We start from the raw sequence: 23,901 nt of genomic DNA, 5'->3' as shown, positions 1-23,901 counted from the left end.
TGCAGATGTGCAACGTCGGAAGCGAACGGGAAGAGTAATGACGAATATAAACGACATACACAGAACGGGCCAACTGACCCAACTAGCCCCATTAAGATTCTAGCTCACCAGGTACGCGTTGTTTTTTCGGGTCCTTGTAGTCGCAACAACACCAGTCCAGTGCGGCAATTCGATGGTCAGCGACAATTTCACGCACGACGATGATCCCGTTCGATGATTCGCGTCACATTGGACGGCTACTTGTTGCCGCTTGTTGTTGATCGTGATCACCCTAGAGAAAGCAATATTGGTAAATCAGACGGGAGTCGGGCCGGTCGGACCGAGCTATATAAATCAATCCGCACTCGCACTGAGAGATTTAAACTAAAGCCTTATCTATCGCTTCTTTTTCAGCTTCAACAATGCGTTTCGTTTATTGCTCGATTATCGGTATCGTTTACTCAAAATCGTGCCTACTTGATTATCGAGTGAATTAGTTATTGCTACTTTATTCCTCTGACGCCTCCCTAATACGATTTTAAGCGCTTTTTTTTTTTTTAGCTACTTGTCTCAATCTAATGCCGCGTGTGTGAAAGCGGCAAAATTATTTATTTATTTATGGGAGCTGAAGCTAAGAATAATTCGTTTCGTTACTCCAAATACTTGCGAGAAAAGTGTGAATTTGAATTGATCTTCTGCATATTCAGTTCTACGCATATTTTTTTTTTTCCTCGGCTATCAATTTTATATCTTACTCTCTGTGCGAACATTTTTAAGAGAGACATAAAGATAAAGAAACGCAACCCCGTTACGCAGTTGATTGGAGTCTACTTTGCAACCTCGCCTACGATACATCTTTCCAAAAAACAACTCATTGTTATATGCAACTAATTGTCATTACGTTTATTATTCCGCTAATTCACTCTTACACTCGATAAATGCAGTAGTTGAAATTCCGTCTGTTAACGATTGCTTTCTTAACGAATTCTGATAGATATATATATATATATGTATATATGTCTTTTCTTTGAAAATAGAAACTTTTCACAAAGAATGGATAGATATTTATTTGTATTTACTCACCTGAAATTTGGGTTGAGGTATACTCGAGCATTTGATTTTTCATTTTAATATTTACAATGAATGTTTTTCGCATTGTCTCATTACATTTCCTGCTCGTTCTCTTTTCCATTCATATTTTCTCATATATAGCATAATATAGCTTGTTGTTAACATTTATCATTCGATCGACCTCGAATCTCTCGTCTTCGAATTATCGTATACTCGGTTTCCCGGGAAATACGTGATTAAAAAAAAAATTGTGTGCACAAAAAAATTTTATATATAACAAATTACTACTTGTACTTGTCCCGCGTGAAAAATTTAATGTAATATATATATCTCTTACGTTATGTGATCAGCTGAGCCTCAAGCAATTGTCACTTAGTAGAACGAATTTAAAGAAACTTTTTTTTAGCCAAGCTCTACTCTTTCTCAAGCTTGTATCTGTTGTACGGAGTACGAAAGTGTGTGCAATTAACGAAAAATGATTGATTTTACTCACTTTGGGTGCCGGTCCAGTCAGCGCCGCGAATGTATTTGCGGTAGCGCTAACTGAAATTGCACCCATCGACTTATCGATTTTGCCTTTTCTCTTTTTAAGCGAGGGAGGGTTTTCTCTTTTAGCGAATTTCGGCGCGTTCTCGCTGGAGGAACGACATATTCTGTCTCTCGCCATCTCTGACTTTCATTCATTGTTTCCTAAGTATCTCAGCTTGTCGCTACGCCTGTGAAATAAACTCAATTTTCAAAGTCAAGTTTGATCATTATTTAGTACCTTAAGTACCTCTCGCCGCTTAAACTCCATACCCATGCCTTATCGTCACTCATTCTAATAATATTGTACTTGTATCATCACAATTGTTCTCTCATCAACTGTATATTTCTTAAATAATAATAATAATAATAATACTCTAATATAGCATCGTGTTAAATAATACAAATTGAAACTTTTAAAAATTATACAAGAGGGCAACGATGGGCTACTTATTAAATATCTGGGCTTGTCAATTATTTCTGTCAATTATTTCCAACGCTATGTTTATGACTCAGGGGTGAAATATGCCTGAAATAGTAATGTCATTGTGTAAATTAATATGTAAAACTTCTAAGAATAAAATCTTTAAAACTTATATGATCTTATATATTTATACTTTCTTATAGACTCGTATAAATATTCTTCTTCATATATTTCTACATTTTACCTTTACCTGTTTCTAACTAAACCCTGGATATTATGATTTCTTAGATTCGGGTCTTCGCTTTTCGTCCATGTTTTTTTTGACTAGTTCGGAGTCGATTTTTCCTTACTGAAAAGGTCGAAGGAGGATTATTATCTATCTCGCAACTTTAAACGTTTTTAATACATCTTTAATTAATTTTTTATCCTTCCAAAACCATCATAAAAAATTTCATCTATTCTCGAAACTTACTTACTCCGAAAAAAAAAAAAAAAATCTGTTATTCTCGGTTGCAACTCGTTGACACGTTGCTTATAATCTAAAACGATATCCTCGGAATATCTTTGATAAGAAAAGATCGACTCCAAATGAATTCGATGAATTCGTACACCGAAAAAGAGTGTTCGGCATCTCGAATCCAAAATTGTCTAATCTAATCTAGTGTGTTTCGCAAAAAAGAGCTCTCATATCCTACTTTTTTTTTTCTTATATTAATGATCCATTATATTAACGAGATAATTTTTCATCTCATTTGTCATTTATTCGCCCATTATTTATTCTTTATAATTGGTCTGTCTTCCTAGGGCAGTTGCTGGTTTCTGTATGTACATATTTCGTCCATTTCTCTTTGTTTTCTCCTGCCATAAAGAGGTGATAACAAGGGTAAGGGTACAAGTTTTTAATGTATTGATATTATCGGTCTCCATTTTTTTTTTTTTCCAATGTTTCTTTCATTTCTATCCAGCAATAGTTTACAATAAGATCGGAATATAACATGATGCGCTATATAGTTATTCATAAAAGACATGGTCGTATACAATAAACACAGTACAAATTAGTCAAGCAAGTTTTCGTTAATTAATATAAAAATAATGCACGACAGAGAATTAGACATAATATAATTGAATTATCAAATTCATTATTCCATTCATTTCCTTATAAACAATTCTCTGCCGAGGAAATCTTAAGTATAGAAAATTTGTACACTTTTTTCTGCAATCAGTTAATTTTCAAAAGAAAGAACAAAGTTATATTGCTTTCGTTTAATTTCATGAAAAATTATTTAAATGGTCGTTGATTTAATATAACATTAATATTTACTAATAATTAATTAATATAATTGCGACGTCATCTAATTACCAGATTAGATTGCAGAATTGTTATTTATCTAATTATAAATTATAAAATAACTGACTCTAACATTAATAAAAATTACAATAAATGGTAAAATAGATAATTTTGTCAAACAATAAGTTATTAAACATTGAAACATTTAGCTTCAAAAAGAAATTATCAAATCTTAGTTAAATAGATATAAACTTTTAATTAATTAATAACTGATATGACAAAATTGTTTCAATTTCTATTGTTATTTTAAATTTTAATTATCTCTGTTCTAAATCTTTCCAGAATAAAGTACATTGTACAGTTCTACGTCGCGCATTTTTTTTTTGTTGTGACTTTCTGCTCTTCACAAAAAAAGGGTTTATTTACGAGTTCTATTTACAAAACAAGACGTTGATTTTACACTTTTGCCATTGTCATTATATTCTTTAGTTACTGTTGTATTAAATTACGCTACGCAAAATCTTAATCCTATATCGTCGTGTAAATACGACGTAGTAAGAAGTAATGTGGTGTGTATATGCCAACTGTGTCAAATATAAAATATGTATTTCCTGTTGATGTTGTCATATCAATCGATTGTTTTATACACATGGGATGACGACAAAACAAACGAGATGCGGAAAAATCCTGGAAGCAAAATGATGCAGGGAAATCTCGGAAAAGCTGGAAAATCAGCGAGAAGAAAACGTTCCGAGGGACACACGAACTTATCCAGCCTAAACCTTTCATCAACAAAAAATATAATATACTTATATATGTGAAATCATTTTGGTATCTGTCGTATCATTATCAACTTCCAACTTTTGTGATCAGTCTTTTATTGAGATCACTCAATGCAACTATCAAGAAAAAGACAGAGAAAGAGAGAGAGAGAGAGAGAGAGAGAGAGAGAGAGAGAGAGGAAAAGAGATGGAGAATCTCAATCATCAAGTTTTAAAATGCATCATTTTGCTTTCAGATTCCTCGATTCCTTATCATTGTCCTTCCATTAAACAATGCTATTTCGCAGTTTCGAAAAGCTTTATCTTTTTCATATGATAGTTTGTTTCTGCACTTTTTCGCCTGGGAGAATTGTTGTCTACTTAGATACAAAATTATAGAGAGTAGATTGATTAATTAGAGTGACGGATATCTTTAATAACGTCGTTGAGACTGGGCGTTTTGGTAACCAGCACTGCCACCTGCGAACAACATGCTCCTCCGTTTCATTATATGAAAAATAGAATTAATGATCCTGCTTTTCTACTTATATAAAACTGTGAACGCCCTAGATATAAAGATCTCTATGACGGTATCTATCCACCTGCTTGCTTTATCGATATTATTATATGTGTGTATAGTGTGTGTGTGTGTGTGTGTGTGTGTGTGTGTGTGTGTGTGTGTGTGTGTGTGTGTGTGTGTGTGTGTGTGTGTGTGTGATTATACGCATGCGCGCGTAAATGCATTGTATGTATATGTATAATGATATCCGCCACAGTTTTGTTTATCTTTGTTTAACTTCCTTTAAACTGAACTGAAAGAAAAATGGATTCTTCACTAATTTTGTGACATACAGATACTTTTATCTCTGTGGACAATCTTTCGATTTTGCTACGACAACGTCTCAAAACATATAACAACTTTGCAAAAATTGTAAATATGCTCTAGTATTGCGGATAGATTTATAAAAATGTTTCTCTGCTATGTATTCTCGTAATATCTTGCAAAATAAACTTGCAATAAACAAACTTTTGCGTAGAAGATAAATACTTCTTATAGTTCTTGTAAATATGTTGCTAATGTTTCGGATTTTATTCCGAATATAGCTACTGTAATATTATAAAACTTTCATTGCATTCGTACCTAACGCAGCGTAACTGCATAATTATTTAATTATAATGCTCTACAGAGCATTATACACGCTTTTTTCTATTTTGCGTTATAAACTGTTATACTGTGTGCGGTATTGATTGTAATTTTTCACTTGTTATTCCAATGACGTGGTTTAATTAAATTTTTGACTTCGTAGTTCGGGAATCGCAACTCTTATATTTCATGAAGAAAGGTATTACGAATAGATCTGTCTTTGTTGTGTTTAGAATAAATGGAGTAAATATTTTCATTTCTAATTTTGAAGAATTCGACGGTGCTAAATAAAATGATGTTACAACAAACGCATGACTATAATTACCATTTTCCCAATTTAAATTTAATTTTTTGTGTTCCCATCATTTGACATAAATTTTAACTAACATTATCAGATATATGTATTGTTCACTTCAAAATCTATAAAAAATAATGTTTATTTTACTTTTCCCAAGCACAGCAAAAACGTCTTTCCATAATATTCTTCTTTTTCAAAATTATCCTAGTAATGCTCTCGTTATTGTGTTTTACATGTTACGAAATTTCACGAATTCCTATTTATCCAAAAAATCCTGAATTTTATAAAACATCCCGCATTTTTCTTGTCAAAGTATGAAAGTATGTATATAAATCTTATATATGTAACATTAACATATTTAATTTTTTTATATCTTTTTCTGTGCCTTTCAGATATTTTTATATGTCATATTATATTATTGATAAATTCTGTCAAAATTTTATAGAAGTATATTTCTATTCCGATCAACTTAACTAAATCTTTTCCCTGTGATTAATGAATTTTTCTATACTGCAAATGGTACTTACCATAGTCCTGTTTTCCATAAACGCCATCCTGATTCGGATAATCTGCAATTACAAGACAAACGTAATTTATCAAATAATGTTTCATGACGAAAAGCATTGTATGTTGAGAAGCAAACGACTCAGACGAGAAATATTTGAAACGAGTCGCACGAAAATAACTAAAAAAAAGCTTCGTCCTGACAATAATCAATGGAATGACGAAGCGGTCGAAGTACAAAATCTCCACAAAAAAATGACAATTTATTAATGAATCAAAATATATTAAAATTAATTAATACTGCTTATGTTTTGCTTAAAAAAATGTTTAAAAAATTTTTTTCAAATTTACAAAAATTTATCTAAACAAATTATATAAAAATAAAATAAAAAATAGTATTATATTACAAAATAAAAAAAAAAAAAAAGATATATAAAAATATGCTAAAAAATAACAACAATAACACAGAGTAAAGAACATAAATGAAATAACATGATAAGCTATATGTATACATATATATATTTTATTTTGATGGAAAAATTTCGCATTTCACGAACACCTTGTAGTCCTGAAGTGAAATATGCAGGAGGCAGTGCTGCAGTGCTGGTGTCTTGATAAAAGGATCCATATCCAACTTTTATGTTATTTCTTGCCACGCTCAAAATAGAATTTGTGAAACTCTACGCAACTCTATTGTCGATCGCGTGTAAAATACAATCCGGAGGTAAAAGAAAAAAAAAAAAAAAGAAAATAAAAAAATAAAAACATCTGAAGCTCCACAAAGAGATCTAGCAATATAAACATCCGAGAAGGAGCGGGAAAATTTCAAGAGGTCCGAAAGAAAACTTCGTTTCTAATCCGTCATTTGAATTAGATCATTTCTCGTCTGAATCGGATCATGCTTAACAACTTCAGTCATGGGAAAACGTGTTAACTCGGATGTCACCCGGAAAACAAGAGCGTCAGGTGGAAAAACGATCTTTAAGAATTCATTTACCACATTGAAGTGAAACATTAAATTATTTGTTATAAAAGAGTATTATATTTAATTAGCATTACGAATTCGATATATCTTTTATTAAAAACATCGTGCATAAAGAATATAACGAGCCTGTGCTTACTTTCTTACTTACGTTTCTGCACGTATCCAAGAAAAATTTAATTAACGCTTTATAAAACTCGAATTCATATTTATCATGACTACGTGATGCAATTTACGTAGAGTTTCTTTGTGAGAAACTATTTTGTGCAAATAATTCAATGTTCCACGTCGGTGGTAAGTGAATTTTTAAAAATTGCTTCGCTAGTCGTAGTTAATGAACTGCAATGTGAGCGGTATGGTGACAGCGGGCGAAATAACTAACCGTAAGGTTGCGTCGAGTAACCACCTCGGTTGATTATGTTGGCATTAGATCGGTCATCATATGGGTTAACAGGGGCATAACCGCCCCCGCCCCCCGGTCCCGCGGCTGGCACTGCCTCCTGCTGGTAATTGGCTGGACATGCATTATGTAATATTAATAAACTAAATGTACATGGTGTTCTGCCGACCTATTCAATTCGGTCCTTGAGTACTCGACTAGTCAGTTATCGCACACCATAGGTACTTACTATTAGAAATCGTTATGATAAGTACTGTTAACATTACACTTTGTTAACATTATACTTTGTTAACTTAACTTTTTGCAACCTAAATTTTTATTTAAAGATTATTTTGCAGGAATTAAAAGTTTCTGGATTTAAAAATCTTGAAAAAATAATAAAATTTAAAAATACAGAAGCCATAAAGAATTGGCCATCGATTAGCGACAGATGATAGGCACGAATTATAATATGAAAGTAACAATGGGTGTCTTTCACCATATTATAAACCGAATTTTTTTTAGTATCACGTGTTATAGATCGGATTTTTTTAGAGGTATCTCCCACTCACCTGATGGCGGAGCTTTGCCATAACTGTATGGATCGTTAGCACCAAATCCTCCCGCAGCTGGAACCGATGATGCTCCCCCGTATCTGCTATCTGACGCGGATGGTGGATAACCCTAGAATAAAGAAAGATGAAATAATTGCGAATTCTTTTGATCGAAGATCACTAACTATTTTTCAAATCAATATAAATAGATATTCTTATCGGTTTTGATGGTAACTAGAAATTTAGAATTATTTAAAATGTTCAGAAATCTAGAATGTATTTTAAAGAAAAAGTAACAAAGCTCAAATAATTAAAGGCAATTAACATTTATAATAATTAAAATTTATATGTGATTTTAAGAATTGTTTCGAGTTTATCGTCAAATTTACTTACCGTTTGTGCATAGTCCTGAGGTTGCTGGTAGCTCTCATAACCCTGGTAGGACTGCGTATAATTTTGCTGCGAACCATAACCACCGTATCCTACCGACTGTTGCGGTGGTTGTTGCTGACCCCCATAAGCATTATTTGAACCGTAACCGCCTTGGCTGTACCAACATTCATCAAAAGTGAAATGTGTATCAATATTTATATTCTAATATTTTCTTTACATTACAGTAATTTCTATTATATATTTATATTAATGCCTTAAAATGCTACATGTAAAGTAATAAATACACTTCCAGTAAATATTTATAAGTATATGTTCTATTACAAATATTTATTTGTAAAGACATTCAATTAATTATTATTTATTTAGATTAATAAATATTCTATTTATAATTTTCACTATAGATACTCTTCATCTAAATTCATTCTAAATCTAAAAAAACTAAATTAAAAACTAAAAAATAACTTAAAATGATATTTTATTCTTTAATTATATATTTTTGTAACATATAGTATTTATATATATATATATATATATATATATATATGCGAACTGATATTATTGTTATAATATTTCAAAGTTTCAAATATAATTATTTAAAATTTAAATTATTTATTATTATTGCTTTAAACATTTCATTATTTTTACAATAATTTATCATTAAAATTATTTTAAATTTCCTTATTCAATTTTTATTTATTCTGGACTTATTTATTCATTATTTATTATTTTAAATTGAACTGTGACAATGTGCATTATGTAATTTATACACATATTTATATATGTCGTGTGTGTGTGTGTGCGTGTGTGTGTGTGTGTGTGAATGTTACCAACACATTATTTCCTCCAAAAATATCTTCATATAATGATAAAGCAAACATAATTTAATTAAAAATAGTCTGTAAAAATTTAGATGAATATAAAACTTGGTTTTAAGAATTTTTTTACATTTCTAAATACATCAAGTTTTACTTTATTTGAAGCTCATAAGTGCTATGCAAATAGTAATTGATTGTAGTAACTGATTTCAGTAAACAGATATAAATATATCAATTTCAAAACTGATTGACTTATAACACAATCTATCTTTCTAGTTCATTTTTTCCTTATTGTAGATTACTCACTGATTTTTTCAAATTTTGAGATTTTCATTATATTTAAATTCAATGATCCTTAAAGAGAGAATTTGCTAAAATCGAATTTTCAATTACATTTATTACACTTATTAAACTTCTGTTATTTTGAATCTTAGAATGACTTCTGCGCACAGAATGCGTCATACATTAGGTTAATATTTTATTTGTCGTATGACAAAATTTTTGAACACGTGCATTAATTACAATATAGAGAATTTTTGCAAAATTTTATTATTATGTAACAATCAACATATTCAAAAAATTTGTCATGGTAACAAATGAAATATTAGCTTCATGTAAGACTAAAAGAGACGCGTTATTGCTTTTGTACATACAATTATATATTTTTGAAAAAAGGGAAGATTCATTTGTCAATGTATGATCTATGCATTATTTCCCTAGTGCGTTACTCTCTAATATTAATGGGTTCTTTCATGAGCAGGAGTTATAAAGCCGGAGTCGAAGTTCAGTTTTAAAAACCTTAGAAAACAAAATCTTTCATTGCTTTGAGTTAGGAAGTTTCCTGTTCTCGACGGATTAATTTTATAAAATATTCAATATTTAATAAACATAATTAAATATTAAATTTAATTTTTAATATATATTTTCTTTATTTTTCGAAGAAAAAAAGTTTTCTAGATCAACGATAAAAAGTCTGGGATACTTACTTAGGGGGTTGAGTGGCATAGCCATTGGATGGTTGAGAAGACGGCTGATCAAAGCGCGGCCTTTTAGACGGTCCACTAGAGCTAGGTGGTCCACCTCCTCGTTTCGTTGGACCACCACGTCCACTACCAGCTCCTCTGCCACCACGATCGGAAAAGCCACCTCCACGGCTTGGTCCACCTCTACCAGAACCCCCTCTAAAATAGTGAATTGCATGTAAATTTTATAAATTCCAATATCACAAAATCTTTAATCTTTATATACTTAACCATGTTAATAAAACTTTATTTAATAATTTCTATATATTTATTGAACTTAAACTACTAGAATTTTGTTGATTTAAAAATCCATATGTTCATACAATAGAAATTTTCAAGTTTTAGAAAACTTCTTATGAAAGACATCAGCTACATCAGATTATAGAAAAGATATATAAGTAATAATAAATAATAAATAATAATTCTTATACAAATAAACTTATTAAGATTTGAATAAATTATATTGAGATTGAATTTCTAAATTTTTTACCTGGATCCTCCCCTGCCTCTATCCATGCCACGACCTCGGAAATTGTTACTACCTCCACGACTATCTCCTCTGTTGTAATCACCTCTGCCTCTGCTGCGGAAGCTGTTGCTTCCACTTCCTCTTCCACTGCCACCTCGTGGAGGACCACCCATTCCTAAAGGAGGCGGTCCACCTCCAGGTCCACTGGACATTCCTGGTTCAGGTCTGTGTGAATGATAATAAAACTGTAGATGTTAAATACTTTATTTGATATATACTTTAATTACTGCTAAGAATATAAAAAGTTCATAAGAGTAATATCTTTTAATTAATGAATTTATCTAATTATGTATAAATCTGTTAATAAAATATAAAATATAAAGAATATATTATTAATAATTGTAAAATAACTAAATATATCTGATCTGTAAAATTCATTATTAGACTAATCAAACAAGACAAAAAAAATTTTTAACGCAGTTGAATAATAAAATAATTTAGTATAAACACAACAAAATATACTGATTAATTTTACTATAATATAAAATATAATATCTAAATAAAATGCTTACCCTGGAGGAAAATGTCCACCATGTCCTCCTCGTCCACCTCTACCTGGAGGACCACCTCTACCTCTCATAGGTGGACCTCCTCTCATGCCACCACCAGGTCCACTTCCTCGTCCACCACGCATCATGTTACCACCTCGTAGAGGACCACCTCTGTTATATTGAATTATTAAACAATAAAAAAATCCATTAGTTTGTTCTTATACAATAATTTTCATATGCACAAGTATTTATATATGCACATAACTTAAATTTTTTTCTCTTATTGCATTTGCTCCTCTTTTTATAAATAAACTAAAAGAATATCATCTTTTTATAAAATTCTAAAATATCCATAAGAATATTAAGATTTTTTTCTTTTCTTATAGCTTTCTTATTGATAAAATCCTTTACCTTCCTCTCTCTCCAAACCCACCACGTCCTCTCATTAACCCACCAGGACCTCCACGGCCTCGAAATCCACCTCTACCTCCTGGAGCATCCATATTTAAATTTCCTATTTCAGAACATATTTCAATTTATATAAAATTCAAAAGTTTCAAAGCTTAATAAAACAATCTATAAAATTTAGACTTAACAATTCACAGAAATTTTGAAATTTTCCTATTCAAAAAAATCTAAAAATTAAAAAATCTAATTCAGTCACTTATATTATATTACATTAGATTAATGTATATTAGAAATTTAAACACATAGGATTATTATAATCCTAAAATTACATTAAATATTTTAAATTGTATAAATATTAAATAATAAAATTGTCATTAGATCCTACAATGGAAAAAATATTAAGAACATTAATATTAAATGTTAAGATCTATACATAACAGGCAACAAGAATAGAGAAATATACGCAACAGATCTTAATCTATTAGAAATTGTATATCAATTAATAGGCTGATATATCAATTGATACACAATTTACAACAGGCAATAGATTGAAATCTATCGCCTGTTATTTTCTGTTTCTGTTGCCTATTGCGCATAGACCTTAACATTTAATATTTATTTCTGTTCCTAATATTTTCTCCATTGTATACAATGCCTTATTTAGCAGAATATGCAATATTTTATTAATAAAAAGATCATATGCCATTACATTCGAGTATTTCATATGTAGCAACCTCTAATACACCTTAATTCAATAATGCGAATAAATTTGCTACAGGATTATCAAGATTCTCTAAGCCGTGATCTATCTAAGTTGTGTTAAATATATAGAACCACGTATCATAATAACCGCATTCAAATCGGCAAGGGAACTCAGGGCGATCTTCTTCTCCGACTCTTTTAACAAAAGAGTCTATATAGCGTTAGCTTTTTTACTAACACACTTGCAAATACAGAATAAAAATAATTTAAACGTCCTCTCTTTTTCTCCTTGTTTTTCTATGCGATCGCAACACTGTATTACGGCGTACGAGGGCTCGTTTATTTTATTTTTGCCCTTTTTTTATTTAAGACTTGGCGAGAAATCAGGAAAAGCGGCGAACGATGCATCACTGTACCGACGCTACACAAGGAAATCGTGTGAGAAAAATGTATTCGCGGGGACGCAATATAGGGAATACTCGATTCAATTGAAGCGTGCTCGTCACGCGTAATCTCAATTATACAAAATTACTGAGGAAAACAACGCAGTTTATGTGTAAGAAAGTATACTTACGATGAATGCACAGTTACAAAAGTAGCTTGTATAGTAGAAATGCTCGTGCGACGAAAGCGACAAAGAAAATGGAGGTTGTCGGAAGTTATGAATCGGGAGTCAGATCTCGCGCATGCGTAGAACGACACTAGCAGACGCCGCTAGTAGTCGTCTTCAATAATGTATCGCGATTAGCTAGATCAAATGAATTCATTGGGCCCCTTTTGTTAGGATAATATAAATAATCTGATTTTATAACATGTAAATATTTAATATCATTTTATTTGTTAATTATATAAAATAGACATCTACAATTACATGATTTGTATATTAATTATATAAGTACACAGATTGTGTAATGAGTCTTGTAAGAGAGAAATATTTCGGGACATTACTTCAGGATACAATTTCAAGATATTATACAACACAATATTAATACAAAGATATAAAATGTATAAAAATGTTATAGATTGTCTTCTTTCCTTTCTGATTATCTATGCAAAAACTGAACAGAATAAATAAATTGGAAATTCTTTAATTTTTAACGATATGTCGACAAAGGAAAAAAGTTATTGAATTAAAACAACAAAATTGTCAAAACAATTAAAACAATAAAACAAATATATATTTTATGTTTATACTCTTTGAAAATATAAAATAAATAGATTTGAAGATAATAAAGAATAGATGATGAAGAAGTTAATATTTTCATCAAAAGACAATATTTAAAATAAACTTCTTCCTAATTACAAAAATTTTTAAAAATATAACATAATATAATTGTATATCAATCTCATAATCTTATAATTATATTATTATAATTAACAAATAAAATAATATTAAATATTTACATATCATAAAATCAAATTATTTAAACCAGCTTAACAGAAAAAAAGCAAGACAAGAAATATTGATGATAGTTACATTAACATATAGAATTTATTCTTTAATTTTTATATAATTAATATATTCTCTTGCATAAATGTATATATCAACAGCATATATCGCATAAATGTATGATATCAATATTATATATTTAATGTACATAATGCACTTAATGTAGCGTTTTAGCACAAGCCTGAAATCGATCACGTGACAAACGTACTCACGCATGCGCATGACCCATCTGGAGAGAGATCATTCCAACGATTTGTGACTATGAACGGAAAAAGAAGTATCGATCTGCGAGCACCGCATGAATCAAATTCACATTGTTTCTCGTCACTGTTATCAACTGCGAAATCAACCAATGGTATATCCAACAAATACATGATGTCGCCTATTGAACGTTTCAAGACCGGTATTCATAGTTATTTTTTATTTAATATCATCTTAAGACCCGACCCGAAATAGTATTTTGAGTTCATACTTAAAATGATCTTAAATATAAGAACTTTGTTATTTGATAATTATTTCATTAATAGCACAAAATTTAATATATAAAACTATAAATATATATTAATTTCCAACATTTATATTTACATTATTTATACATTATTATTTAAATTTATACATTTTATACAAAATTTTTATACTACAATATTTATAATATTTATATAGAATTTTGGAAATTTCTTAAAAAACAAAGTATTTTTTATGTCATATATCATTATAGTTACATATTAAATATAAAATATAACTGTTTGCTTCATAGTTCCATCTTCATATGCATTATTTATCTGCATTATTTATATGTTTAATTGTATCATATCCTAAAACAAGATATGGATTAAATCGTACAACATTTGATACATATAATGTAATGATGCAAAGAATTTACTTCGAAAGAATTTGCTCCGAAAAAAATATTCTAAAATAAGAAATGTTGCATAAATTTATATATATATATATATAAGTTTCATGCAGCTAATTAAAATAATTATCAAATAATATGTTATTATTATTTATATTAAATAAGCTAAACTATCATCATTCGGAATATATCTCGAATTGAAAATTTCGGTGAAAACTGGATTACTGTGGGTATATTCCGAACGATAGCTTACTTTTTTTCTAGATGTTGGCTGTCGTGTAACTAAACCGAGAAGTGTTTCGAAACCATCATAACCTGCAAAGATGTTGAAGATGTTTCAATTGGAAATTCAAGACCGTAGTAATTCAGAATATTTCTGTTTCTGCTTAATCCAAAACTTTTCTGCGTATAAAAATTCTGAAAATATGACAAAAATTTTGTTACTACAATAATATTATATTATTATAATACTTATCATTATAAGCTAAATCGTAAATATCTTTTGTTACTACCAAATTTTATATATTTTGTATATTTTATTATTATCGATCTTGAATTTCCAAATAAAACATTTTCGACATCTTTGCAGGTGATGGTTCGAAATATTTCTCGGTTTAGTTATATAGCAGCCAACATCTTAAAAAAAAAAAAAAAAAAAAAATAAGTCAAACTAGTCACCGTTCCGGAATATATCCCGTGTCATCTGTGTACCTTGTTGGAAAACAGCCCCAGTGCAGTAGAATCGAATTCGCTATATTAGATATTAGTTAGGTGAGATCAACGACCGCGAGATGGTGCGTACGGCATCGCGCGCGCGCTAACTTCTGCCGGGCCACGTGACCCCCTGAGATACCACAGCGATTGGTCGATCGTGAGTCATTTAAACCGGCGAGCCGTTGCACGTCCTCGACGACAACGAGACACGGCGGTTTGAATAGAAGCACGGCGAGCAGTGAGTCCCGCGGGTGTTCTGCGGTACGGGGTAAAGTGGCGCGCTCTCACACGTATACAAGCCGCTTGTCTTTCCTTTTTTCTCGTCGCATCCTCATCTCTGGAGTTCTCTTTCTCTCGTATGGGAAAACGATCGGTGATAGAGCGTCAATAGAGAGCATCCGCGTCACCGAGTTAACGCGAAAAAATATATATATATATATATACACCCTCTTGTCGGCCGACGTGGGGCTTGGAGATCGCGCGCCCAGGATACGACGGCGACGGCGACGGCGACGGCAGGACGGGACGTCCGGCAACGGCAACGACGCGCGGCATTCCAGCGACAGCGACACCGTGTCCATCTGCAGCACCGCATCGGGGCGACGCGATACAACGTCGGACTAGTCGGCTTGTCACTGCCATTGCCGGTGCACGATGTCGAATGAGGAGGAGACCGCTATACCGAGCGTGATATACGATGCGAACACCGGCAAGAGTTATATGAAGGGCCGATTTTTCGGGAAGGTAAAGACCACGTGCCCTTGAGCCTCTCGCCTATGCGACCTTGCGCAGTCATGCTCATATATTTCTCACACTTTTATACATTTTGTGTATATATATATATATATATATATATATATAAATATAATATAGATGTGGATGTGTGTGCACGCGCCACACAACACACACACACACACACACACACACACACACATATATAGCGATTCTTCGCACCCGGTAGACACTTGTTGCACTTTTGTGCTGAAGACTTGAATCGGAAGATATGACATGATTCGTAATAGAAGAGGAACTTAGAAATGGAAGGACGGTTTTTTCTCTTCTTCAGAGATACTAGAAATGCCTGAAAAAGCATCTATGCCAAGTTTGATTTCCAGTTTGAAAGTTTTGATAAAGGAAATTGAGTTTTTTTTTTTTTTTTTTTTAAATCCTTTTAGCTATTGTATGTTCTTTATATTCTACATATATGTTTTGCATTTTTTGTGATATCTGTATTGTTAATGTTGTAATTGAATGATTTGACTGCTATCATCTATTCCATTATTTAATCTCGATATTTTATTGTGTTATTCTTGCATATGTATATTTATGGAAAATTATGTTTCATGATCTATTAATGTTAAATAATGTTAAATAAATATACTAATCTATATGTAACAAATTATAAATGTACATATGTAGACTGTCATTTTCATACTAAAAATCCTGAACAGTAATGTTTAATTATTTCTCTTTTCTAAAGTAATATCTTTTTTTGTTAATATAATTCATGAATTTTCTAATTTTTTTATCAATTACTTTCTGATATAATAAAATCTGGAAATCTTTAAATCCTATTTTAGGTATCAGAAAAAAATATTTAAAAAAATAGAAATGAAAAATGATCACTTGATATTTCTAATGTTAATAAAATTAGTTGTATATTTTTTAAACATGACATTATACAAAAATGTTTCAGATAAAAATTTTATCTCCATTTCTCAATACAAATTATTTTTAATCTTGTTTTAATTTATGTCTTATCTTTTAATTCTAAGAATTAGAAAAAAATAAGATTAAATTCAGTGATAAAAATGACAAGAAAGTGATAAAAATGATAGAAATTACAATTTTAAGAAGTACACTTGGCACTAATTTATTAGTCATTTGAAGGTTTCATAAAGATAATTATCATTTTTTAAAATAAAATTACATGATATTTCTTATACCTTTCTAATATTTTTTTATGATTTTGTATATAAAAATAATAAAGTAAAAATTTTTAAAACAAATAGTTTATAAGATATTTATAAGATATTTTATATTTTATTCCGGTACTTTTTGATTTCTCAAACTATTTCTTTTTTTAATTTAAATATTTGTACTTTGATATTTTCCCGGAATAATAAGAAAAATTAATTTGAGTAAATAAAATTACTTAATTTCTTAAAAAGAACATGTAATTACATGTTATAAATTACATAATTTAAAAAAAATACATATAATTTAAAATTTATATATTATATATAAAATTTTATATATATTGCAAATTGCAATATATATTATTATTTTTGTTAATTTTATATTTTTGTTAATTTTAATTTGTTTAGAAATAATTGAATTGTCTAGATGCTAGACTTCTCTTAGAAACTCTCTTAAAACTTAGTAGAATTCCGTTTATAGTTTTACATGTTATGTAAGAAGCGATACATTTAAAGGATCAAGATACATCTATAAAAATATATTAAAATGTATAATTAAAATATAAAATTATAAATATAAATATATGAATATAAATGATTATTTAAAATTCTAATTTTTTATTCTGAAACTTTGAATTATAAATTCTTTAAAATAAGCATTTTCAATCATTTACAATTAAACAAATGAAATAGTCACTTTATATTTATTAAATTATCTTTATTGATTTTAGGGTGGTTTTGCAAAATGTTACGAGATCACAGAATCGAAATCACATCATGTCTTTGCTGGGAAAATCGTACCAAAATCGCTGATGGCAAAAAGCAATCAGCGAGAGAAAATGACACAAGAGATTGCGATTCATCAGACCCTAAATCATAGACATATCGTTGGCTTTCATGGTTTCTTTGATGATAGCAATAACATCTATATCATCTTGGAATTATGCCGTAAGAGGGTAGATATTTGCAATATAATATTTATTTTGTGAATATTGATTACCATAATCTTACAATTGTTTAACATTCCAGTCAATGATGGAGTTACATAAACGCAGGAAAGCGCTATCGGAATGTGAGACTCGATACTTTATGAAACAGATCCTAGATGGGGTATTTTACCTTCATCAACACAGAATAATTCACAGGGATTTAAAGTTAGGCAATCTGTTTTTAAACGACGAGTTGCAAGTCAAAATTGGTGATTTCGGATTAGCTACCAGATTAGAGCACGATGGCGAACGAAAAAAGTAATTATTATTACACTACAATAATAGCAAATATGATAATTTCCTCTATAAATAATTTATTCAATATATAAAATTAATACCAAATCAGGAATTATATTATATATTTATTTTTAGATCTTGTAAATATATTATTTTTAAAACTTAATTCAAAGTTAAGTTGATATTAATAAATTATATTTTAATACACATAATTTTTTTAAGACTTTTAATCTCAGAAATTTGTCAGAAATAATTTAGAATAAACTAGTTTATTAATTAGTTTATTATACAAGTTTAGTACGATAATTTAGTATGATGATTTGATTGATATATTTTTCAACAGGACTGTCTGTGGTACTCCGAATTACATCGCGCCAGAAGTACTCACGAAGGTCGGACACTCTTATGAGGCCGATGTATGGTCTATTGGTTGCATAATGTATACTTTACTTGTGGGCAAGCCACCTTTTGAAACATCGAGCCTGAAAGAAACATATTCCAGGATCAAACAAGTGCAGTATAAAACACCGCAGTATATCAGTAAACCCGCTATGAATATGGTGGCGAATATGTTACAACTGAACCCTTCAAAACGTCCGTCTGTGGCCAAATTGATGAAAGATATCTTCTTCACTTCTGGTAAGATAAATTAACATCTCGAAAAAGGTGGAATTGTTTAACAGTTAATTTTGTTCTTGTAAAATAATTGTATTGATTATATAATAGAAGAGTTTGTAATAATATAATATAAATTGATTGATTGATATTGATTTACAACAATTTTGATTTTCTTTGCTTTAAATTGTTAAATTAGATTAAATTAGATACATTTAAATTAATTTTTTGCCAAATAATTTTTATTTTTTTTTTTTCATAATATAAATAATTGCAAATTTTATTTATTAATGAAAAAGAAATAAAATGTTTTTATTATTTCACAACTGCAGGATACATGCCAACAAGTTTGCCGCTCTCATGTCTAACAATGGCACCGCGTTTAGACATGCTGGAATCACACTGCAATCGTAAACCGCTTGGTGAGATGAATCTTAACGGTTACTCAGAGCAAGAAATTCTCGCTTGCCGAGTGCCGAACAGTCCATCCCGAAAAACTAAGTCCAATAATGAAATTATTGAGCCGCAAAGAGTCAGCCATGATATCAGGAAGATGCTTCATACATTAAAAGATCAGTTGGCTGCTGTGCTGAAAGCTAAACCTGCGAGGGAAATAGCTTCCTCAGCAGGTACGTTGGACAAATTATTTTTTAATTGTTTAAAGAACACATTTAAAATAATTGAAAAATTAATTTTATCTTTTTAATAAAGATTATATATACATATATATATATATATTGATTTATATAAAATGATTTTTGGATATATCAAAAAGTTAAAAAAGAGAAATTGAACATATCATTTTCTTGCAATTTGAATAATGCAAATAATAAAAAGAAAGAAATAAAAAATAATAAAATTCAGAAAAGGCTTATTTAGAAAAGTTATTGATTAAAATAAAAATAAATATGTAGCAAAAAGAATAAAAGATTTTTGCTTCTTTGAATATTTTAATAGAATGCAAATGGAATTAAATATAATTTCTATTGGTATATTATTGGTATATTATTGGTATATTATATTATATAACATAAAATTATGTGCTCTTGGAAAATTCGTAGATGAGTTGACTGATCCGGCGGCGCAACCTGTAATCTGGATCAGCAAATGGGTGGACTACTCGGATAAATATGGCTTCGGATATCAATTATCTGACGATGGCGTCGGCGTGATGTACAACGACGGCACGCGGTTGATCATGCTGGCGAATGGTTACAACATTCACTATATCAATCGCGAGGGCGACGAGTTGTACTACACGGTCAAGGAATATCCAGCCAATCTCGAGAAAAAAATGAAACTGATGAACTTCTTTTTGAAATACATGAATGAGCACTTGATGAAGGCAGGTGGCTCTATCGCAGTGAAACAGAGTGACTCCCTCTCCAGAATACCCTATATGCACCAATGGTTCAGGACCCAAACGGCCGTGGTAATGCAATTGACCAATGGCACAGTGCAAGTAAGTTGTATCGACTATCTTTACGCGGTCACTATTATATTGTGATTAATTATTTTTACTTTAATTTTTTTTTTAACTTTTTAAAGATCTTCATGTAATTTCTTTTTTTATAACATTCGATGTGTTGATTTACTATTTTTTTTTTATGTGATTTTATATATATATGTATACATATTTATATTTACATATCAATTTATTTCCGCAAAACTGATAATTCATAATTCTAATCTTATCCTATCCTTTATTTACAATTTTCGATTTTTCTATCAACTTTTTTAAATTGGCATATGCATGAGATGATCGAATCCGGGAGATCCATCGACTATAATCTGATCTATTTTCATTATCTCATTTTGTGATATTTCTATTTTTATTTGTATGTTTTAGCTGCTCTGATATTCTTTAAATGAAAAGGCATAACTTATGTCATAATTATGCACTTGTTCTAGAATAAATAAATTAATTTTCTTCTTTTTAGATTAACTTCTTGGACCACACAAAGATCATTATGTGTCCGTTGATGGCGGCGGTTACTTACATCGATCACGACAAGAACTTCAGGACTTATAGATTCCAGACTATTCAAGAAAGTGGTTGTTGTAAAGGATTGGCGAAGAATCTAATGTATGCGTATGAGAAGATCGGGTTGATGCTGACAAATCCTCAAACCCGATAAAATTCTGGTGCCGAGGAAAAAATGAAAGATTGAGAAAGAGAAAAGAGAAACACCGAGTGCTGCATCTCTGGCACTATAAATTAAGTTTAGGGAAACGCTACGTATATATTTATTTTTTAATAACATCTATCTTTGTAGCGAGCGAGCAAGCGAGAGAGAAAGAGAGAGAGAGAAATGAGTGATCATATATGATTCTCTTCTTTCACCCAATTTTTGTACAGACTATATAGAATTTTGCTAGGCAATCTTTTTTCTCTTTTTTTTTTTTATCATTTATGAAAGAAAGATTTAGAGAGAGGGACCAATCGCGCAACGAAGGTGAGATGCTTCGCGAGAAAGTGTATTATTATGCCATTCTTCGTACAAATATAACTTAAAATTGATTGGATGTCATCGATCTGCCATCCATTTCCAAAAATTATAATTCCATTTCAAAATTATAATTCCAAAAATCTCAACTTCAATTAATATTTAAGACTATAAAGTGAAACTTCCTTGTTCATACATCATGTCTCTGACATGATTTTCCTCCAAATTGTCCATTCCTACCGGGGATTTTGCGAAACTTCTAATCTTCGTTAATCTCCATAACGACTGCCTGAAAGGTATTTTGCTCTGACTTTGCGAGTGAATCTGATTATGAGACTCCCGTATCGTGAAAAAAAAAAAACAAGAAGAAAAGAGGAAGAACGGGGCGGGGGCTCAGGATAATCATGATTCGACTAAGTGGTGCAATTTCGTCGTAACTGAGATGAGAAAATCGCAAAAGCTAGTCTTCTGACTGATGCAGTATGTTTCTTCCTTCTGAAGATTTGCTGAGAGCTTCGAGCCCGTTCGAAGCAGTGCGATTTAGATTTACGAACGATTGTTAATCTCCGATAGATTGTTAAAAATTAACGATAATTATTAAAATTCTAGTAATAATGCTGTGCGGATTTAAAGATGTTATTAAAAAAATATTGCTTGAGGACTTCAAAACTATTTCAAGACTATTTCAAAACACTTTTGTAACGACTTATTTAAAACTTAACTTCTTTTAGTTGTGACGTATCGGTAATCGAGAGTATATTTACTATTTCAAGAAATATAGGAATGAATAACATACGATTAAACTACACATCGTGTTTATTTTTTTTTTTTTGCTTTTTTGATTGTTTCATTTACAGATACTTCACGGATCTGACAAAAACTGTTTTTTCTCATATTTGTTTTTCTTGTACAGTATGACGGAAAACATAGAGATATTATATTTTGGAAAATTATGATCTCTAGTTTTTTGACAGCAATACTTTAAATTGAAAATGAAAGATATCCTGTAAAGAAAATATTTTTGAAATTTATATTGCAAAAAATTTTTACTTTTACGTAAGTACAAGAAATAAGCATATATAAACACGTTATTTCTCAATTTGTAGAAACTCGCTAATTAGGTATCAAATAGCAACTCCGCCTTTGTAAAAATTTTCAGGAAAAAAAATATGAAAAAAATGGATAGTGACTGTTTTTGTCGATTTATGAGAAATTTATCGAATAATTTCTCGCTTTGCTTCGATCGGTTAGAAAATTTTTGAAAGAGTCAATTAATATCGAACTTTGTATATGAAAATTATTCTGCCTAGTAGAGAAATGACTATACAAAGACTATATATATATATATTTTTTATAGAACTAAACTGACCAAGTGTGTTAATTGAACCGATGCGCGCGTGTACGCGATATATATTGTATTGTAGGATTATCTTTTAATCTTAGATTGTTACAGATACGTCGATTTTTATAAGATTATTGTAATGTCGAATCGTTATGAGAGTTCCCGTGCAGTTCCTTGTCGACGATGTCTGATTCCGAGTTTGATTAAGAATTAATTAAACTAATCGAATCAAAAGAATAACAATTAGAAAACAAAAAATATGAATGAAAGGGTTTCCAAAATGATTGGAAAATCTCGGAAGAATCTCTGGAAGATCTCGGGAAGATCTCGAAATAACGAATCTAAAAAATTTGAGAAACTTATAAATCAGAATAGTTCGAATTTCGAATTAAGGAGGTAACGAGGATCGGAAGATGAATTTCTTGAATGATTAAGTAAGCTTGATGGTTCGTAGACCGAAAGATCGAAGGATTATTAAAATCTCAGTGCGCCGAAAAAGCGCGACGGAAACTCTTGTAAGGATTCGATTTAATTCTGATAAAGAGACTGGATGAGATGAGAACAGATATAGTTATTTTTGCGTAATGAAATTAATCTAAAAATATAAGAAGAAACGTGCGATAATAGATCATTAAATGTCCACCCGGAGGGAACAATGTTAGCTTAACGAATGACGTTACGTTATGTTAAGTTAGATATACAGATGCGACTAGGGCGAGGAACAATTATAGAAAACTAAGTAATGTGTCAACAAATTAAGATAAGTAGATGTACATAAAAAGATAAATTGATGGTGAACGGACAGGTACAATAGGTGAAATGCGATTAGATAATAAATAGGCGCGAGGTAAATGATGCGTTCACACGGATAGACAGTAAATTTGCGTTTAGATAAAAAAAATTGTTAGGATAAAATGCATCAATATACACATACAACGCTGTTTTGGTACGGTATATAGAAATAAACTGTTTTTTCTTTTTTAATGCGATTCGCTTTCTGCATGTGCGAGAGGAAATTGAATGAATGTAAAGTGTAAACCCGCGACTCTCTCGTTAACCGCCC

General features: G+C 30.5%; 2 protein-coding genes across 10 annotated transcripts; one reads left to right on the top strand and one right to left on the bottom strand.

Annotated features, from left to right (window-relative positions):
- Positions 1–111: 111 nt before the first annotated feature.
- Positions 112–12,993, bottom strand: LOC105426411 (uncharacterized). 9 transcript variants are annotated; one of them, XM_089073587.1, is made up of 11 exons: positions 12,844–12,993; positions 11,571–11,673; positions 11,181–11,330; positions 10,630–10,833; positions 10,104–10,298; positions 8,303–8,456; positions 7,928–8,039; positions 7,359–7,490; positions 6,018–6,059; positions 2,250–2,348; positions 477–2,104 (listed from the first exon to the last, which is right to left on the bottom strand). In XM_089073587.1, the coding sequence occupies exons 2-10, from the start codon at positions 11,660–11,662 to the stop codon at positions 2,284–2,286; spliced, it is 1,146 nt and encodes a 381-aa protein (XP_088929713.1). In that variant the 5' UTR covers positions 11,663–11,673; positions 12,844–12,993; the 3' UTR covers positions 477–2,104; positions 2,250–2,283. The 9 variants fall into 9 exon arrangements, with proteins under 9 accessions (XP_088929717.1, XP_088929721.1, XP_088929713.1 ...); XM_089073590.1 differs by having other exon boundaries at positions 11,571–11,649; positions 12,844–12,926; XM_089073591.1 differs by lacking the exons at positions 477–2,104; positions 2,250–2,348 and adding an exon at positions 112–271.
- Positions 12,994–15,518: 2,525 nt separating this feature from the next.
- polo (Serine/threonine-protein kinase polo) lies at positions 15,519–23,822 on the top strand. Its single transcript, XM_011637617.2, has 7 exons — positions 15,519–16,033; positions 17,940–18,164; positions 18,238–18,455; positions 18,778–19,073; positions 19,382–19,678; positions 20,111–20,511; positions 20,990–23,822. The coding sequence occupies exons 1-7, from the start codon at positions 15,944–15,946 to the stop codon at positions 21,185–21,187; spliced, it is 1,725 nt and encodes a 574-aa protein (XP_011635919.2). The 5' UTR covers positions 15,519–15,943; the 3' UTR covers positions 21,188–23,822.
- Positions 23,823–23,901: the final 79 nt, after the last annotated feature.

Source organism: Pogonomyrmex barbatus, unplaced genomic scaffold (assembly GCF_055798465.1).
Source record: "Pogonomyrmex barbatus isolate J1 unplaced genomic scaffold, ASM5579846v1 scaffold15, whole genome shotgun sequence".
Lineage (NCBI taxonomy): Eukaryota > Metazoa > Arthropoda > Insecta > Hymenoptera > Formicidae > Pogonomyrmex > Pogonomyrmex barbatus.
This window is presented reverse-complemented; position numbering and strand designations above follow the sequence as displayed.